Source organism: Python bivittatus, unplaced genomic scaffold (assembly GCF_059951505.1).
Source record: "Python bivittatus isolate LINGU-HERP-01145 unplaced genomic scaffold, Pbiv_v1 ctg000200_np1212, whole genome shotgun sequence".
In the NCBI taxonomy this organism is placed as follows: Eukaryota; Metazoa; Chordata; class Lepidosauria; order Squamata; family Pythonidae; genus Python; species Python bivittatus.
This window is the reverse complement of record NW_028277040.1, coordinates 7,957,187-7,973,201: the sequence shown is the minus strand read 5'-3', so window position 1 is coordinate 7,973,201 and position 16,015 is coordinate 7,957,187. Positions and strand designations below refer to the sequence as shown.

Genomic DNA, 16,015 nt, shown 5'->3' with positions numbered 1-16,015 from the left:
AGAGTGCAGCTTTTATAATTAGAGCCAGTTTGGGGTTGTGGTTAAAGGCACTGGATTAAAGCCAGGAGACCATGAGTTCTAATCTTGCCTTAAGGCACAGAAGCCAGGTGGGTAATTTGGGGCAATCACTCTATCTTAGCCCTGGGAGGAAGGTCCTAGCAAAGCCATACCCAAAAATGTTGTCAAGGAAAGTGCAGGGACTTGTCCCTGTAAGTCATCAAGAGTCAGGGTTGACTCCATGGACAATAACAACAAACTTTTATAATAACTACATACAGTCGTTTCTGTGTTTCTGTAATAGCACGTAGGAAAGACCTTGGGAGACGGGGCGAAGAGATGCTGCCTAGGGAATGGTCACATAAGAGGCAGCACAGCCCACAGCTAGAAAGGCAAGAGGCTCCAAAGGGACCCTCCCTAATTTCTCTGGCTGTAAAGGAGATGGTGGGAGAATTGTACTTTCAGACTTGCAAGGTTCCGTTAATGTTAGCTTTACAATAAAATAGAATTAGCTTATCTGGTCATGTTTCCTATCTGGTCTACCTGGTAAGACTAACAGTTTCAAATTAATCCAATTTGCACTTAATAGCTTACTTTTCCTTGTAAGTGGGTTCTATAAATAAAAAAGTTGCAATCAAAGTAAGTCCGCAACACAGATTGGCTGGCTATGTTCACACAATATGCTAACCCATGATTTAACTATGGTTTACTGAACAAACCACAACTGGCTGGATCACAGAATACTCTAAACTACAAAGTAGCAAATTGTAATTTAGCTGTGTTGTTGGAATGCAGCCTTCATATTCTAGAGTTAACCACAGAAAGATAAGCAATTTGAGCAATGTGCAGGTAGTCCTCATTTAGCGACCACAATTGGGACCGACAACTCAGTTGTTAACTGAAACTGCGACTGTGCTTATGATCTTACTTCAGCTTTCCTTTCCTTTACAGACCTGAGAAGGTTGTAAATGCGAGGATTGGTCATAAAGTTACTTTTTCACCACCATCGTAACTGAGAAACAGTCACTAAGCGACGCATTTGCTAAACAAGGATTACCTGTAGTAGCCTTATGTGTATACTGCTGCTTTTATAGTAAAGCACTTTTTAACTTTGATCAAAGCTAGCCATATATCTATTTTTGCTTACTGATTTCAAGGTGATGTTGGGGAAGAATCCATTTACAACAAGATGTACAGAATCCTGAAGAAGAGAAATACGGAAATTCTCCAAAAGATCTTTCTTTGAACCTAATCCATATAGCACAATATTGAAGCCCAGGCTGAAGAAGAAAAGGAAAAAAGTTCCTGAATATTACAAAACCAAGTGCAGTGCAATATGATGTACTAAAAATGTTTGGACTGATCACAGGTATTTCTTGTTCTGAGAATGTGTGTGTGTGTGAATATTTGTTCTGCATTTACTTCTGAGCACTTATACCAATAACTGAAGATTTATTTTTTTTAAAAAAAGAGCCAGGATTTCAGTTTCTCTATAAATACTATACCAGTTTTTTCTAACCAGACAAACTGTTGATACCTATGAACAAAGATGTGCAAGTTTTCTGCTAATTGTTTACCCTGATTTTCTATGTTAATTATGTATTTTCTTAATATAAAAAGATGTGTCTTAAACAGGACAAACAAATATCAGTATTCTGAATATTATTCTAATCTCTCATATCAAGAAAGTTGAGGTGACAGTTTGCTCAGCATTGAATCTACTTCATTGTGTTTACTTTTTTGATTCTGGAACAATCTCTCAATGAATATTAGACTTGTCCCAGCATTACTGGCCTTCTGGAAGCTATTAAACAAAAGAGAATATACGTAGCTCAGGGTTGAACTGTGGACTCCTTGGTGCTCTCTGAGCTTGGTTGTTTGCAAATAACAAAATGATTTCAAAGCACAGCTATTGTGACTTTATTTTAATTTATTCTGTATCCTGAGAATTCTTACTGAAATATAAGGGATACTTACTGCAGCTGCAACATCCATTTGTAGAAGAGAGATTCATGTTGTTTGATTAACTTTTCATGTTCAGCAGCAAAAGCAACAGGTACGTTGCTCAAGAGGTTTTGCAGGGACTCCTAGACCATTTAGATTTATGGAGAAATAAAGGACACTCATCAGTAAATGTCTAATGAATGATATAATGAAAATGCTCTTAATTGATGGAAAGGCTTTGAACACAATGAATTATCAGAAAAGAGATTTCCATCAATTCCTTCTCCATCTCCCAGCTCAGGAAGGGCTAAAGACTTTACAACAGAATGCAACTGAGAGTACTGGTTTTAACCTATAAAGCACTTTATGGTTTAGTGCCAAGTTGCCTTTAGGACTGCATCTCTCCACTGGAATTGGCCCAGCCAGTCTGATCATGTTGGGAAAAGCATGATTGTCTCCTATTTTGGGGAGGTCGAGGGGGCCGAGGCCTGGAGGTGGTGTTTTTTGTCATTAAACCAGCCCTCTGGAATGGGCTCTCACAAGAAGGGCATTTGGCCCCAACTTTAGTTGCTTTCCAGAAGTTTCTGAAAATGGAACTTTTCTAGCGAGTGTTTGGGGGCTGATGCCAGATGCTATCTGGAATGTGGGTTTGTCTATTTTTGACTGCTGGTTCTTGTATTTTTAATTGTTATTGTTATTATTGTATTTCTTGTTGTGAGCCCAAGTGTCTATAAACAACTGCAGCAGAATACAAATGTGCTAAATAAACAAACAAATAAAAGGAGATATACACCCTCTTAAAGCCATAAAGGTGCTTCACATGAGGTGTGGGCACACATGCTTAAAGAAGCTGCATCTTTTCCTGGACTTGTACATTACTCCTGTGATCCTAGCAAAATATGTGCTTGAATTAAGAAGGTGCTAATGGGGAACAAGAATATGCTTCAAAGTGGGTGTGCTAACTGCACTTTTTTAACTCACATGTGTATTTTCCTGGTATCATACAGCTACTATGTAAGCCCAGGAAAAGACACTGGACACTACAGGTATGATGCATGTCCACAACTTTCAGAATCCTCAGCAATCCTTATGCCTAATAGGGAATTCTGGTAGTTGAACTTTATGTATAGCATTGTGCAAAACTCATAGTTTTGGGAACAGAATGTCTGGGACACTTTATAACCTAGACAGTTTTCTTCTGGACTCTGGAACTGCCGCCCGAACAGCATGGTTCAGAGAATTCCAGAATGACCTGATGAAGAAAGGGACTGTGCCCAAATTGGTGAGTTTTGCATATCCTATTCATGTATTTGGAGGGAATTAAGGTTGGGGAAAAGTGGTATAAAGGATTAAAGGAACATCTCATTGTACTTGGATAATTGTACTAGGAATTTATTTAATTTTATTGTATCTGGAGCCTACTAACCAGTTTGGGGTAGTGGTTTAAGACATCAAACTAGAAACTGGGAGACCATGAGTCTTGCTTAGGAACAGAAGCCATCTGGATGACTTTGGGGTAGTCACTTTCTCTCAGCCTAAGAAGAAGGTTATGGTAAACCACTTCTGAAAATGTTGCCAAGAAAACTGCAAGGACCCATCCAGGCGGTTGTCAGATCAAGACTGACTCAGAAAGAGAAAAGAAAAAAAGAAAAAGCTGCTTGATTACAACTCTGAAATTTACAGAAATTTCTGAGCCAGAATTTGCAGTAGCTAATAGATTTTAAAAAAGAAATCTTCTGAGTTAAGCTCAGTTCCTAGGGACTTGATGAATAAGTATGTGTACTTTCCTTGGCAAGTCATATAGAAGGTACTTGCCAATGATTTCTTTCCGAAATTTTTTAAAATTTTCAATCTAGTTTATAGCTCTCAGGTTTCCTCATATTTATCCATCCAAGTACTAACCAAGTCGAGCTCTGTTTAGCTTTTCAAGATCAAACAAGGTTATTAGATGCTGTCATCTGCTGTGACAGCTAACACAATATTCTGCAGTTTGTAAATCACGACTGATGGTTTGGTCTATTCTGTGAATCCAGATAAATTTCTTTCCTGGCACATACTGTACCTGATCCAGTTTTTTTTTCTCCAACTTCTGCAGTGTCCGATCAGAGGTTAAAACTTTGGAACTGCTGTGTGCTTCAAAATACTCTTCTACTAAATTGCTCTGATAACAGATATACACAGAAGAATAATTAAGTATTATTTATATTTATTTTATTTATATTTCAAATTTAGATACTACCCATCTCACAAAAAAGTGACTCTGGGCAGTTCACAATAAAACAGCAATAAATATTAATTAAAATACATTAAAAACAATATAAAATAGAATAAAAATAGAATAAAAACCAAACACATACGCAAATAATATCTTCCAAGATGTTGATGATCAGTAAGATGTTAACATATGGGAGCATCTTCAAGGTGCTAGCCACCCCCAGGGTTGGTTGCCCCTTTTTTCGCCCTATGCCAGTTGGCAGAGCCAGGTCTTGATTGCTTTCCAGAAGGATAAGAGAGTTGGGGCCTGCCTCACCATTAATTAAGGAGCAAATTAATGGCTTAATTTCATGAATCAAGATTCTAGAGAACTGTTTAATGAAGTGCAAAACCAAACTACAGAAAACAGGATACTAAAATGAAACTAAATCCCCTCTAATGCTTAACAGTGTACCGTATATACTTACGGATAAGCCCATCCTCAGATAAGCCAACCCTCAAATTTTTAACCAAAATGCCATGAAAAATGCACCACCTGCAGATAAACTGACCATCAAAATTTTTGTGTTTTAAGTTTCAGAACTGGCTTATCCAGGGATGGGCTTCTTCACCAGTATATACAGGTACTTTTAAAACGTATTACTGTATATATTTGCAGATAACCTGATTTGCAGATAAGCCAAACCCCAATTTTGGAACCTAAAATTCTCAGCTTATCCACAAGTATCCACCCAGAGTCACTTTTTAACAAGATGGACGGTGACAAATTTGATAAATAAATAAATATACACAGTAATTAAAAACAAATATTTGGATAAAAATATTTTGCATGAGTTATATTTTCACTCACAATAATATGAAAAAAGCAAACTTCTCTCCATTCCATCTTTGCTGTTTTGCCTTACTCCCATGTGTTTAATTCTAGCTAACTATTGTTAAATTAAGGGATGAAATAATTTTGGTTTTAATTGCTTTTTTGGATGAAGCCAATGGTGAAGTGTAGAGATGGGAAGGCCTGGAAAAAAGCCGGAAAAATTGGGAAAAAAACAGTTTTTTTTCTGTTTTTTTCCAAAGCCGTTTTTTTCCGGAAAAATTGAAAAAAAAAAGTGTGTGGAATATATTCTTTTCCAATGATAAATAATATATCTATGACATGGTATTCAAACTATATAACATGAAGACCTTAATGAAAGATTTCTGAGACTTTTTGTAAAGTCTTAAATTATTGCAAGTTCTCTCAGCTGAAGACAAGCAAATCCCGGAATAGAATTCACTAGCACTGTACTTCTCAATGCAGTTCTCAAACAGGAGAAATATGCATTTGCGCCACTAGGGGGCACTGCAGGGAAAAGCCTCCAGTTTAGTTTACTTGTGTACCTTGGACCTCCTACAGTTGAGTAATTGTTGGTAGACAGGAGATGCATGTACAGTGGTACCTCGGGTCACGAACTTAATTCGTTCCATGACTCTGGTCACGACCCGAATTGGTCACGACCCGAATCAAATTTTCTCATAAGGTTCAATGTAAATACGGTTAATCCGTTCTGAACCATATGTATTTTTTTTTTAAACCACAAAAATATGACACAAAGTTCAGTACAGTACAGTATGAAGAGAGAGAATGCAACCTTGCTTGAGGCGTGGAGGACAGGAAGGCGGGTGCGGAGGCGGTTATTGTTTGGAGGGAGAGTCCCCCTCCCTACAGGAAGCCACGACCACGTGTGTCAGCAGGGAAAATGGCTGCGGATCCTGTTCGTCACCCGATGAGGAGTTCGCGAACGGAAGCAAAATTTTGCGAACGGTGCTGTTCGTGACCCAAATTGGTCATGAACAGAAGTGTTTGTGACCCAAGGTACCACTGTATATGTTGTGTCTTCTGTTTCTTTTTTTTTTAAAGCACCACTCAAAGGGTAGACCTTCTATGGAGCTTAAATATTGAGGTGGACCTTAACTTTATCTGCTGTTGGTGCTAAGGGGCAAATCGGATTATTTTTTATGTTGATAGTTTCTTGCTTTTTTTGTTGCTTTTGAGGGAAAGGGGGGTGGTTACCTGTTTTACTGCAAGCATAATACTTTTATATACACTGCATTTCACGCAATTTGTAAAACTACTCCACACTGAACTTTTTTTCAATTTTTTCAAAATCTCTATTTTTTCCGGAAAAAAACAGGGAAAAAAATGGTTTTTTCTCATGGCTTCAAAATTTCCAGAAATTTTACATCTCTAGGAAGTGTTTAAACCCATAAAGGGAGATTATGAAAAAACTGAACGATCCTACCACAATATTTATGCTTTATCAGAAAGATGCAAGGGGAAAAAATCCTTCTATAGATATGGTAATCCTTTGTATATACTACAGACATGGTAATTCCACTGCACACAGTAGAAATTACTTTGCTATAAGGATACACCTTATTTCACTTGGCAATATAATTAGGAAGGTAAACCAAGAACTTATAAACCAAATGAAACTTTATGGAAAGCATTCAGTAAATCTGTCTCCAGAATTAAGTCAGGAGAATTAAAGCTAGATAAATTAAACTGCAATGGAACACTTTTCAAAAACTACTCAGAGAAAATACTTGGTTTATTTTTGATTGCAGACAAAGCTGTTTCTAAAAGACACTGTATTGTACTCATTGCACCCTGGTAACAAACTGAACTCTGAGTATACTTACAGAAATGCCTCTCTTCAGCTTCTTAGCAGGTGTTTCTTTCTTAGGTGGAAAAGAAGGGGTCTGGGATCTAACTGGCATTTCTGAAAGAACAGCTTCATCAACAGATACTGTGCAAGCGTCATCCCCTTCTTCTTCAGAGTATGAAGCAGAATAATCACTTTCACTATCAGAACACATGTTTAAAGCTAAAAAGAAAAAACAGTTGAGAATACAGGTAAGGTTAGGACAAGAATTGGGACCGGAATTTCCATCGCTAAGAGATGTGGTCATAAAATGCAACGTCACGTGACCACATTGCTTAATGACGGTGCAGCTGTAACCCCAGGACCTCACAGGTCATTAAGTGAGGACCTCATGTGACCATGACATGGGAAGAGGCAGGAATCCCAGGCAAGCAGGCTGGTGGGTGAGTTATGGGCGGGCTGATGTTGTGGGTGGGCACCACGGAGTGCAGGCAGGCAGGTGGATATTGTGGGTGGCACTATGGAGTGTAGGTGGGCAAAAAAGCAGTGGGAACAGGAGCAACTTGCGACCTCCTGCCAGCTTCCCCGTTAACTTTGCTTGTGGGAAGCAGTAAGGAAGTTTGCAAATGGCAATCACGACCACAGGGCACTGCAACCATCATAATTGCAAGCCAGTTGCCAAGCACCCAAATTGATCATGTGACTGCAGGGACACTGTGATTGCTGCAACTTCAAGGACTGGTCATAAGTTCCCCTTATTCAGTGCCACTGTAACTTTGAATGGTCGCTGAATGAGTGGTCATAACTCAAGGACTACCTACAGTCATGTGAAAAAGAAAGTATACCCTCTTTGAGTTCTATGGTTTTACGTATCAGGACATAATAAAAATCATCTGGTCCTTAGCAGTTCTCAGAAGTAAGTAAATACAAGCTTAGATGAACAACAACACATGACATGTTACACCATGTTACACCATGTTACACCATGTTACACCATGTCATCATTTATTTTACAAAAAGAAAGCCAAAATGGAGAAGCCATATGTGAAAAACTAAGTACAGCCTTACTGCTTCCATAGGTATGAAGAGGCTAAGTTGCAACGAGGTACTGCTAATCAAATGCCCTTGATCAACTGATCATCAGCAAGTGTGACTACCTCTATAAAAGCCAAAGTTTTAGGAGTTTGTTGATCTTGAGTACTGAGGTGTGTGTTAATGCAATGCCAAAGAGTAAAGACATCAGCAATGATCTTAGAGAAGCAATTGTTGCTGCCCATCAGTCTGGGAAGGGTTATAAGGCCATTTCCAAACAATTTAAAGTCCATCATTCTACAGTGAGGAAGATTATTCACAAGTGGAAAATATTCAAGACAGTTGCCAATCTTCCCAGGAGTGGACGTCCCAGCAAATTCACCCCTAGGTCAGACTGTGCAATGCTCAAATTGCAAAAAATCCAAGAGTTACATCTCAGACTCTACAGGCCTCAGTTAGCATGTTAAATGTTAAAGTTCATGACAGTACAATTAGAAAAAGACTGAACAAGTATGGTTTGTTTGGAAGGATTGCCAGGAGAAAGCCTCTTCTCTGTAAAAAGAACATGCCAGCATGGCTTAGGTTTGCAAAGTTGCATCTGAACAAAATACAAGACTTCTGGAACACTGTCCTTTGGACAGATGAGACCAAAGTGGAGATATTTGGTCATAATGCACAGCGCCATGTTTGGCGAGAACTAAACACAGCATATCAGCACAAACATCTCATACCAACCATCAAGCACGGTGGTGGAAGGGTGATGATTTGGGCTTATTTTGCAGCCACAGGACCTGGGCACCTTGCAGTCATTGAGAGTTGACCATGAACTCCTCTGCCTACCAAAGTATTCTAAAGTCAAACGTGAGGCCATCTGTCCCACAGCTAAGCTTGGCCGACATTGGTCATGCAACAGGACAATGATCCCAAGCACACCAGCAAATCTACAACAGAATGGCTGAAAAAGAAAAGGATCAAGGTGTTGCAATGGCCCAGTCAAAGTCCAGACCTCAACCCAATTGAAATGCTGTGGCGGGACCTCAAGAGAGTTCTGCATAAACAAATGTCCACAAACCTCAATGAACTGAAGCACTGTTGTAAAGAAGAGTGGGCCAAAATTCCTCCACAACAATGTGAGAGACTGATAAAGTCATACAGAAAACGATTACTTCAAGTTATTGCTGTTAAAGGTGGTTGTACAAGCTATTGAATCATAAGGTGTACTTAGTTTTTCACACATGGCTTCTCCATTTTGGCTTTCTTTTTGTAAAATAAATGATGACATGGTGTAATATGTCATGTGTTGTTGTTCATCTGAGGTTGTATTTACCTACTTTTGAGAACTGCTAAGGACCAGATGATTTTTATTTTGTCCTGATACATAAAACCATAGAACTCAAAGAGGGTGTACTTTCTTTTTTACACGATTGTATACCACTTGCTAGGAAACGAGAGTGCAACAAGGCTATTCGTTTCCCATCAACATTTTTTTGTGAGAGCAGAATGCTAGACCAGATAGATATTTTAATTTGATTCAACAGGGCTCTTATGTTCTCAGGAGTTTCCTCTTCTCAGAAGTAAGTTTTGTGGCTATACTTCATATAATTTTGTCCAAGTTTTCATGTGCTAATTCAATGCAAGTGTAAACTACATTTTAGCTGTGACTATTATAGGCAGTTAACATATCAGAGCCAGTGCTGTCTTGAAGTCTGATACCGTAGGATAGAAAATAATACCTTCCTCATGAGACCACTGCTATTCATATTTTAGATTTAGTATTAAAGCACCAAACAGGGACTGTGGAAAGCTCCTTCACTTAAAATCTCAAATACAGGAACTGAAGAGCAAATTATAGGAGGAATATCTCATACTGTCACCAAATTGTGTTAACTGGAATTACTACCCCTTACCTGTCATTCTTTTCCGAGTCCGGTAAGATAATTTTGATAAAAAATCATTTCTTTTAGTCTGTTAGGAATAGCAAGCATGTTAGATCATATTCTCAAACATCTCATGTCTAAATGTTCTATTTCCTAACCAGATAACCATCTAAATACAAAAAATAAATTTTGTTTCCACAATCTAGTTATAAAATCTCCTATCTCTGTCAAGAGACTGAGTAAATATTTTCAAATATATGGCTTTTGTTTATATACAACACTATCTGTTCATAGCGGAATAGAAACCATACAGTGACCTGATTTCCTTAGTTGACCTCCAAATTTACTTTGGAGAAATGGGGGATCTCCGATGCAAATCTGGCAGATATAGAGTTGTTAAATGGGAGGGGGAGGAAGTGGAAAGTCCTAATTCAACTATCATATATCATTTTCAAAAAGGTATCTTAAGATTGAATACATACTTACAATATTTGAAAATATATTTCTATTTGCAGGGTAGAAAATAATACATTCTCAGGGTAAGCAGCCTCAATTCTCTGAGTTTACTTCAATCATGATTGATATTTTTAACAGCCAAAAAATTTCACTCACCTCTTCCTGGTCTTTGCTTGAAGAGTATTCTGGAAATTTAAAAATGTGTCACAAATTATGATTATCTACAAGCATCATGTTTTTTGGTACTACTTCAAATGTATCACAGGATTTTCTAATGTACATCTCAGCTAAAATTGGAGATTGATCCTAATTTGATATGTAGCATCCATAAATTTTTCTATTCAAGTAACAATTTTCATCACTGTGCATGTAAATAAGCAAGAACCAAACTGTATGTCTATAGGTGTCACTAGTAAGAGGAGTTTTCTGCCTTGATAATTCTATTGCCAATGTCTTTTTTATATAAACTCTATGCTACTTAAAATTCATCTGGATTATAATCTACAAGATTATAGAGAAAAACTACAAGAAATTTGAGAGCAGAAAAATCAGCAAATCTGTAGGTCCAGGTACTAGCTTTTTTTGAGAAGCAGCTATTAATCTATATCATTTCTTCAACATTTGTTCCGTAATTACCTAATTATGGACTTTGCAATTTACTATCACCCTGCAATTGGAAAAGCACGTTGTGAAATGAGACTAAAGAATAGAGTCCATGGAACCTGCATATCAATAATCATGCAAATAATAATAATAATAATAATAATAATAATAATGTACAGTAGAAAGTACATAATTATACATGCAGAATTCCAAAATGTCTTTTCAAGCAGTTACTATGAACATTTCCCCAATTTTTGTTAAATATTCACAATGAAGTTGAGCACTCACATACATACATACATATCTTTATTATGGTCACTGACCAGAGCCCAAAATCAACAGCAGATGGAACAAAATAAAGCAGTGCATGACTAGATCATTGATGCAATCAAAGTGTGTCTGGTTTTACAGACAGTGTAGCAAAATTTGGCCATGTTTATATTCATGGAATCATACTGGTCTGATAGTAACAACTGTCAGAGAATAATCAGAAATGCCTGGGCATTTTACTCAACACCCAGAGTCATTGAGAGTCAGGCAGCATACAAGTCTAATAAATTATTATTATTAAATGAGGAATTATAAGATGGGACTTTGCACCCTTATTTGGGCACTCATTTATTAAGGGATGGTGCTTCTATATTCAGCATTCAATTCCTTTTCCATTTTAGAACAATTGTACGAATACAAATTCTGTATTCTCCAAAATGTAGTCTCACAGGTAAGCAACAAACACATGCAATGTAAAATACATATTCTTGTCTACCTCATTTCATTAGAATGGCTTTTTTTAAAAAAGCAAATCCTACAATTCCCTGATTTTAATCAAATTTTTGATATTTTAAAAACTATTTACAGTAATAGAGCTTACTCTTACTGATTTTAGGAGTGTTTGTTTTCTCCTCAAGCTTCTTCAAGCTGTCATGTTCTGCATTCTTTCCAGAGTTGTGAATTAGCTCAGAAACTTTCAAGTAAAAAGAAATGGCCGATTAAAGCAGCATGCAAACAGTTCACAAATACTCAAAGGACAGCACAGACACTGTACCATGTACAAATGTATTCAATATCCAAAGTCACTAACAGCAGTAAATAATATGATTCAAGCACAAGAAATATCCAGGGCAACAAGGATGTTGCTACCTACCTACCTACCTATTTATCTGTACTGATTTTGATTTTCAAAGTCTTTGGTTCTCTAAACAGTCCTTTACCTTGTAGAAACTTTTTAGGAGTAGCAAAAGAGCTCTTTTAAGAATACTTTTTCTGGGGTGGCACCCCATATATGGACTTCCCTCCCCAAAGAGTCTGAATTAGTGTCCACATTAACATTACTTTGACACCAGGTGAAGACCTTTCTATTTTCACAAGCGTTTTAATTGACTTTTAATTGTGCTGCTGCCTAGTTTATATGGTGTTTTTATGTTGTATTTTATTTGATTTTATCATACATGTTTTAACTCAGATTGTATTTCCTTTTTTTTAATTGTAAATTACCCAGAGTGTTTTGGCCATTGGGCAGTTTAAAAAAATTAATAAAAGAAATAAAGGCCAACGTACACTAGGTGTAGCTTTTTATTTTAAAACATTTCATTATCAATTATGTTGTGATACATGCTGTGTTTAGAACTTTCCAAAAATTTAGAAGCAAGCTGCCAAACTAAACAAAAGAACTAAACAAAAGACTACTGTTGTGAAGTAGAGCTCTAAAGTCTCACCAGTCCAACAAAACTGCTGAACACTACAGGACTAATTACCTGTATCTTACACATATCCATGGAATCTGTTATTCATAGCACTAACAGACTTGGATATGGGATATGGGGGTTCAAAGCAAATTTAGCTTTAATTTTTAAAGGAATACATGAGAAAGCAAGTCATACATATGTATACAAGTACCTATGTATGTAAAAGAAACAGAGCATGGAACAGTATACATACCTTTCTCTGCCATCCTACTAGAGCGTTTTGGAGTTTGGAATGGAAAGACATCACCACCACTTGCACTGGATCCATTTCTCATTGATTCTGAAAATATACATATTAATTAACCCTCAGAAGCAAGCTTTTGGGGGGAAATGGCAAAAGATTTATAGCAGCTCTATGCCAAAGGACAAAGAGTTAACAATATAAACATTTATATTTAAAAGTGAATATGAGTGTCTTACTCATTTCTTGGTAGCATTATGTACAAAATATTATTGAGTATTTTCATACATAATATAAAACAAAAATCCACATAATGATGGCTGTGACAATGATAGATTTCCCAAAGTACAACATTTCTCGCATTAATACCTTGGATGTCTAGCGCAGTCACATAATCCTGTTCTTTAAAAATCTCCTGGGCTTCATCATCAGAGCTGTTCTCTGGATTTTTCATCCATTTTTTAATATCAAGTGTATGTGGAGTATTTAACTTCCGAACTTTAAGACCTGAAAGTGTAAAAAGACTGCTTAAAAAAATATACATGAACAATTACAATAAATAATTTTCCTAGGTCTATTAAAACTGATAATTTTTAGAGATGCTATACATTCTAGAAAATTAAGCGGTATGATAAATTTTTGATAGAAAAACAAAACAATTACTTCAAGAAGGTTGACATTACAAGAGTCAGTTGTCAAAATTTTCTGAAGACAAGGCCTCATCTGTATATATTTACATTAAAAGATAATGTGCTGTTGTGAAGTCTGATTTTTCTGTTGTAAAGTTGTCCATACTGATGACATTAATGCCAAAGGAGATCTCATCACAGTTAAGTTACTATTGTAAGATTGCTAAATACTTCAGCAACATTGTCTGGCTCTGACACCATATCAAGTTGTAATTAATTTCTCTGAGTACAGGAAAAGCCATTGACACTTTAAAATGATGTACTAAACATCTAAGCTCAACAAAAATTATTAATATTTTTGAAAAATCCAAAACAAATAAACATCACCTCATTCTAATATTAATAAAGTAAAACAACTAAGGATACCTGCATCCTCAGAGATGTGCTTCAGAACATCTTCATCGGCCACAAATTTGATCTCCAGGACATTAGTCCTCTTTATCTTTGGATTACTCATATCAAGGTATCTAAACCAAAAGGAAAGTAAATTGACATATTCCTGTCAAGGCACAAGTATCATACAAGTTTAATTGATTATTATGAATAGCACCCAAACCTAGAATGCATATTGTCAAGAAAAGTTATACATTATTATTACTACAGAATAATAATAACCTGGATTTTATAAGATCCTCATCCCAAATAGAGAAAACAAGATATAAGTTTCAACAAGATATTGGATAATTTCCTTGACGGATGCTGCTAGGCAAGAGGGCAGCCATGTAGAATATCATCTTGAATTCTAGATAACATCCTCATACTTACCAATGAAGTAAGGCAAAACTCAGCTATATGTATAAAACTCAGTTTCAAAACTAGTTATCTTTGAGCAGTCAAAAACACAATAGAACAATTTGTGTAGTAGAATGGATAATAACTCACTTACGTAGGGGAAAACTAAGAGAGTACGCCTGTGGTGGTAGGGCCCACATAGCATCCTGTGTAATCTGGAAGAAACAAGGGAGAAACATAATTAACAGATATCACCAAATAATCAGAAAGATTGATTTGTCACAGCATTGAAAGTAGGGACTGATTTTCCTTATATGACCAAGGTATGCAATGCCTGAAAACATATTTTATATTTTATATAAAATATTTTTATATTTTACCTATATTTGCCAACAATATTTGCCAATCAATAACTGGAATAAGGATTAGTTATATGTACAATTTTTTGCAGAACACTCCTAATGATTTTTCTTTGCCACCTAATTAAAGTTTGTGAAGTTCATATTGCACAAACAGTATACATTAAATATCTGCAAAATGGAGACAGTTAATGATAAATGCAAAACATGTAAACATATTCTGTTCTTAAAAGTCTGACATAGTCTACCATTAAAGAGAAAGGTGGCATCACATATTACTCTGTAATTGCCACATGCTACTCTATAGATGAATTAACAGCGCTTTAGGTATTACAGTACACAATCTTATGTACACTTTGTTCAGAGGTTCCACAGAAATACTGATTTTCACATTAATATAAAAAGAATGCAACTAATGTCATAAACTGAAACACATTTACTTGGAAGGGAACATGGTTGAGCAGTTACATTTCTCAGTAAAGAAACAGAATATTGTGCTAGAACCAACATAAGTTAATACAGTAATACAATCCTCTATATATCTACTCAAAACTAAGCCCTGCTGAGTTTAAATGGGACTTACTTCCAATAAGAGAAAGCAGGATTGTGGTTAGTCCCACTTAATTCAGCAGTTGCATCCAAGTAAACAAGCCTGTAATTATATTGCAAAGATGCTCTCCAAGTATACTGATTTTTCCAAAAATTAGCTCCAATAGAAATAAAAATAATTTAATCCGAATAAAGGTGCTTACGAATGGGCTAAAAAAAAAAAAAGCAGTCTCAAAGCAATCTCCTGTGGAATTCACACGAGTAGCCTGCAACCACCCACGTATTTGTTGAACTACAATTCCCAGCATGCCCCACTAGGTCATGCCTGGATGGCACCGCTGCGAGTTGCTTCTGGAAGATCTTGATGCTACACCTCTGGGATTAACTGTAAACACCTTCACGTACGGCTGCAGGGCCGGAGGAGGAAAGAGTTCGCTTGAATAGGTTACTTTCTTTTTTTCAGTTACAGAGTCAGTATTTTGTTTACAATATCCCATCAAATCACACAGAAAAGGACTAGGTTCCTTTTAACTCCTCCGATACTTGGCCGTTTAATACTCCCGGGCGCTTGATACACACGAGGAGAAAAGCGGGCTTCCTCAGACAGGCACCCCCACCTTCTTTTAACCAAAGCGCCCATCTCACCGATCCAAGTTTCCGACCGTTCACGCCGCCTCTCAAGGAGCGACGGATCTTCGGGACATGAACTTGGGGCCGACACTTGCTCCCTCTCGCGCGCGCACGCGCGCGGAAGAGTTTCAACCACGCGCCCCTCAGTAACTGTCTTCCAGCTCAGCTGACGGGCGCGCGCCGAGCTCTGAATTCTCCCCCGCCCTCGCTCGCTCCACCCAATCCCCCGTTACTCACCAGATTACAGCACCGGAATGAACGCGAGTTTCCCGCCAGCTGCCAGAGCGGTGGCTCACCTTTTCCTCGAGCTATCATGGGCCGCTCCAATGGGCGGAGCTAGCCCTCAGTTGCGCCTCAACTCTTTC

At 37.2% G+C, this 16,015-nt stretch overlaps 1 protein-coding gene across 5 annotated transcripts in view; it reads right to left on the bottom strand.

The window, feature by feature from the left end:
- ORC2 (origin recognition complex subunit 2) overlaps window positions 1-16,015 on the bottom strand; it is a 24,079-nt gene extending 8,064 nt beyond the window's left edge. The window contains exons 1-12 of one of the 5 annotated variants that reach the window (XM_015888034.3): window positions 15,888-16,015; window positions 14,267-14,327; window positions 13,747-13,847; window positions 13,061-13,198; window positions 12,704-12,790; window positions 11,637-11,729; window positions 10,319-10,347; window positions 9,737-9,794; window positions 6,835-7,019; window positions 4,004-4,102; window positions 1,975-2,084; window positions 1,145-1,277 (exon numbers count right to left, since the gene is read on the bottom strand). In XM_015888034.3, the coding sequence (XP_015743520.1) occupies window positions 1,145-1,277; window positions 1,975-2,084; window positions 4,004-4,102; window positions 6,835-7,019; window positions 9,737-9,794; window positions 10,319-10,347; window positions 11,637-11,729; window positions 12,704-12,790; window positions 13,061-13,198; window positions 13,747-13,837 (1,023 nt within the window). In that variant the 5' untranslated portion in view covers window positions 13,838-13,847; window positions 14,267-14,327; window positions 15,888-16,015. The other 4 variants (XM_025166505.2, XM_015888035.3, XM_088135665.1 and 1 more) reach the window with 4 other exon arrangements.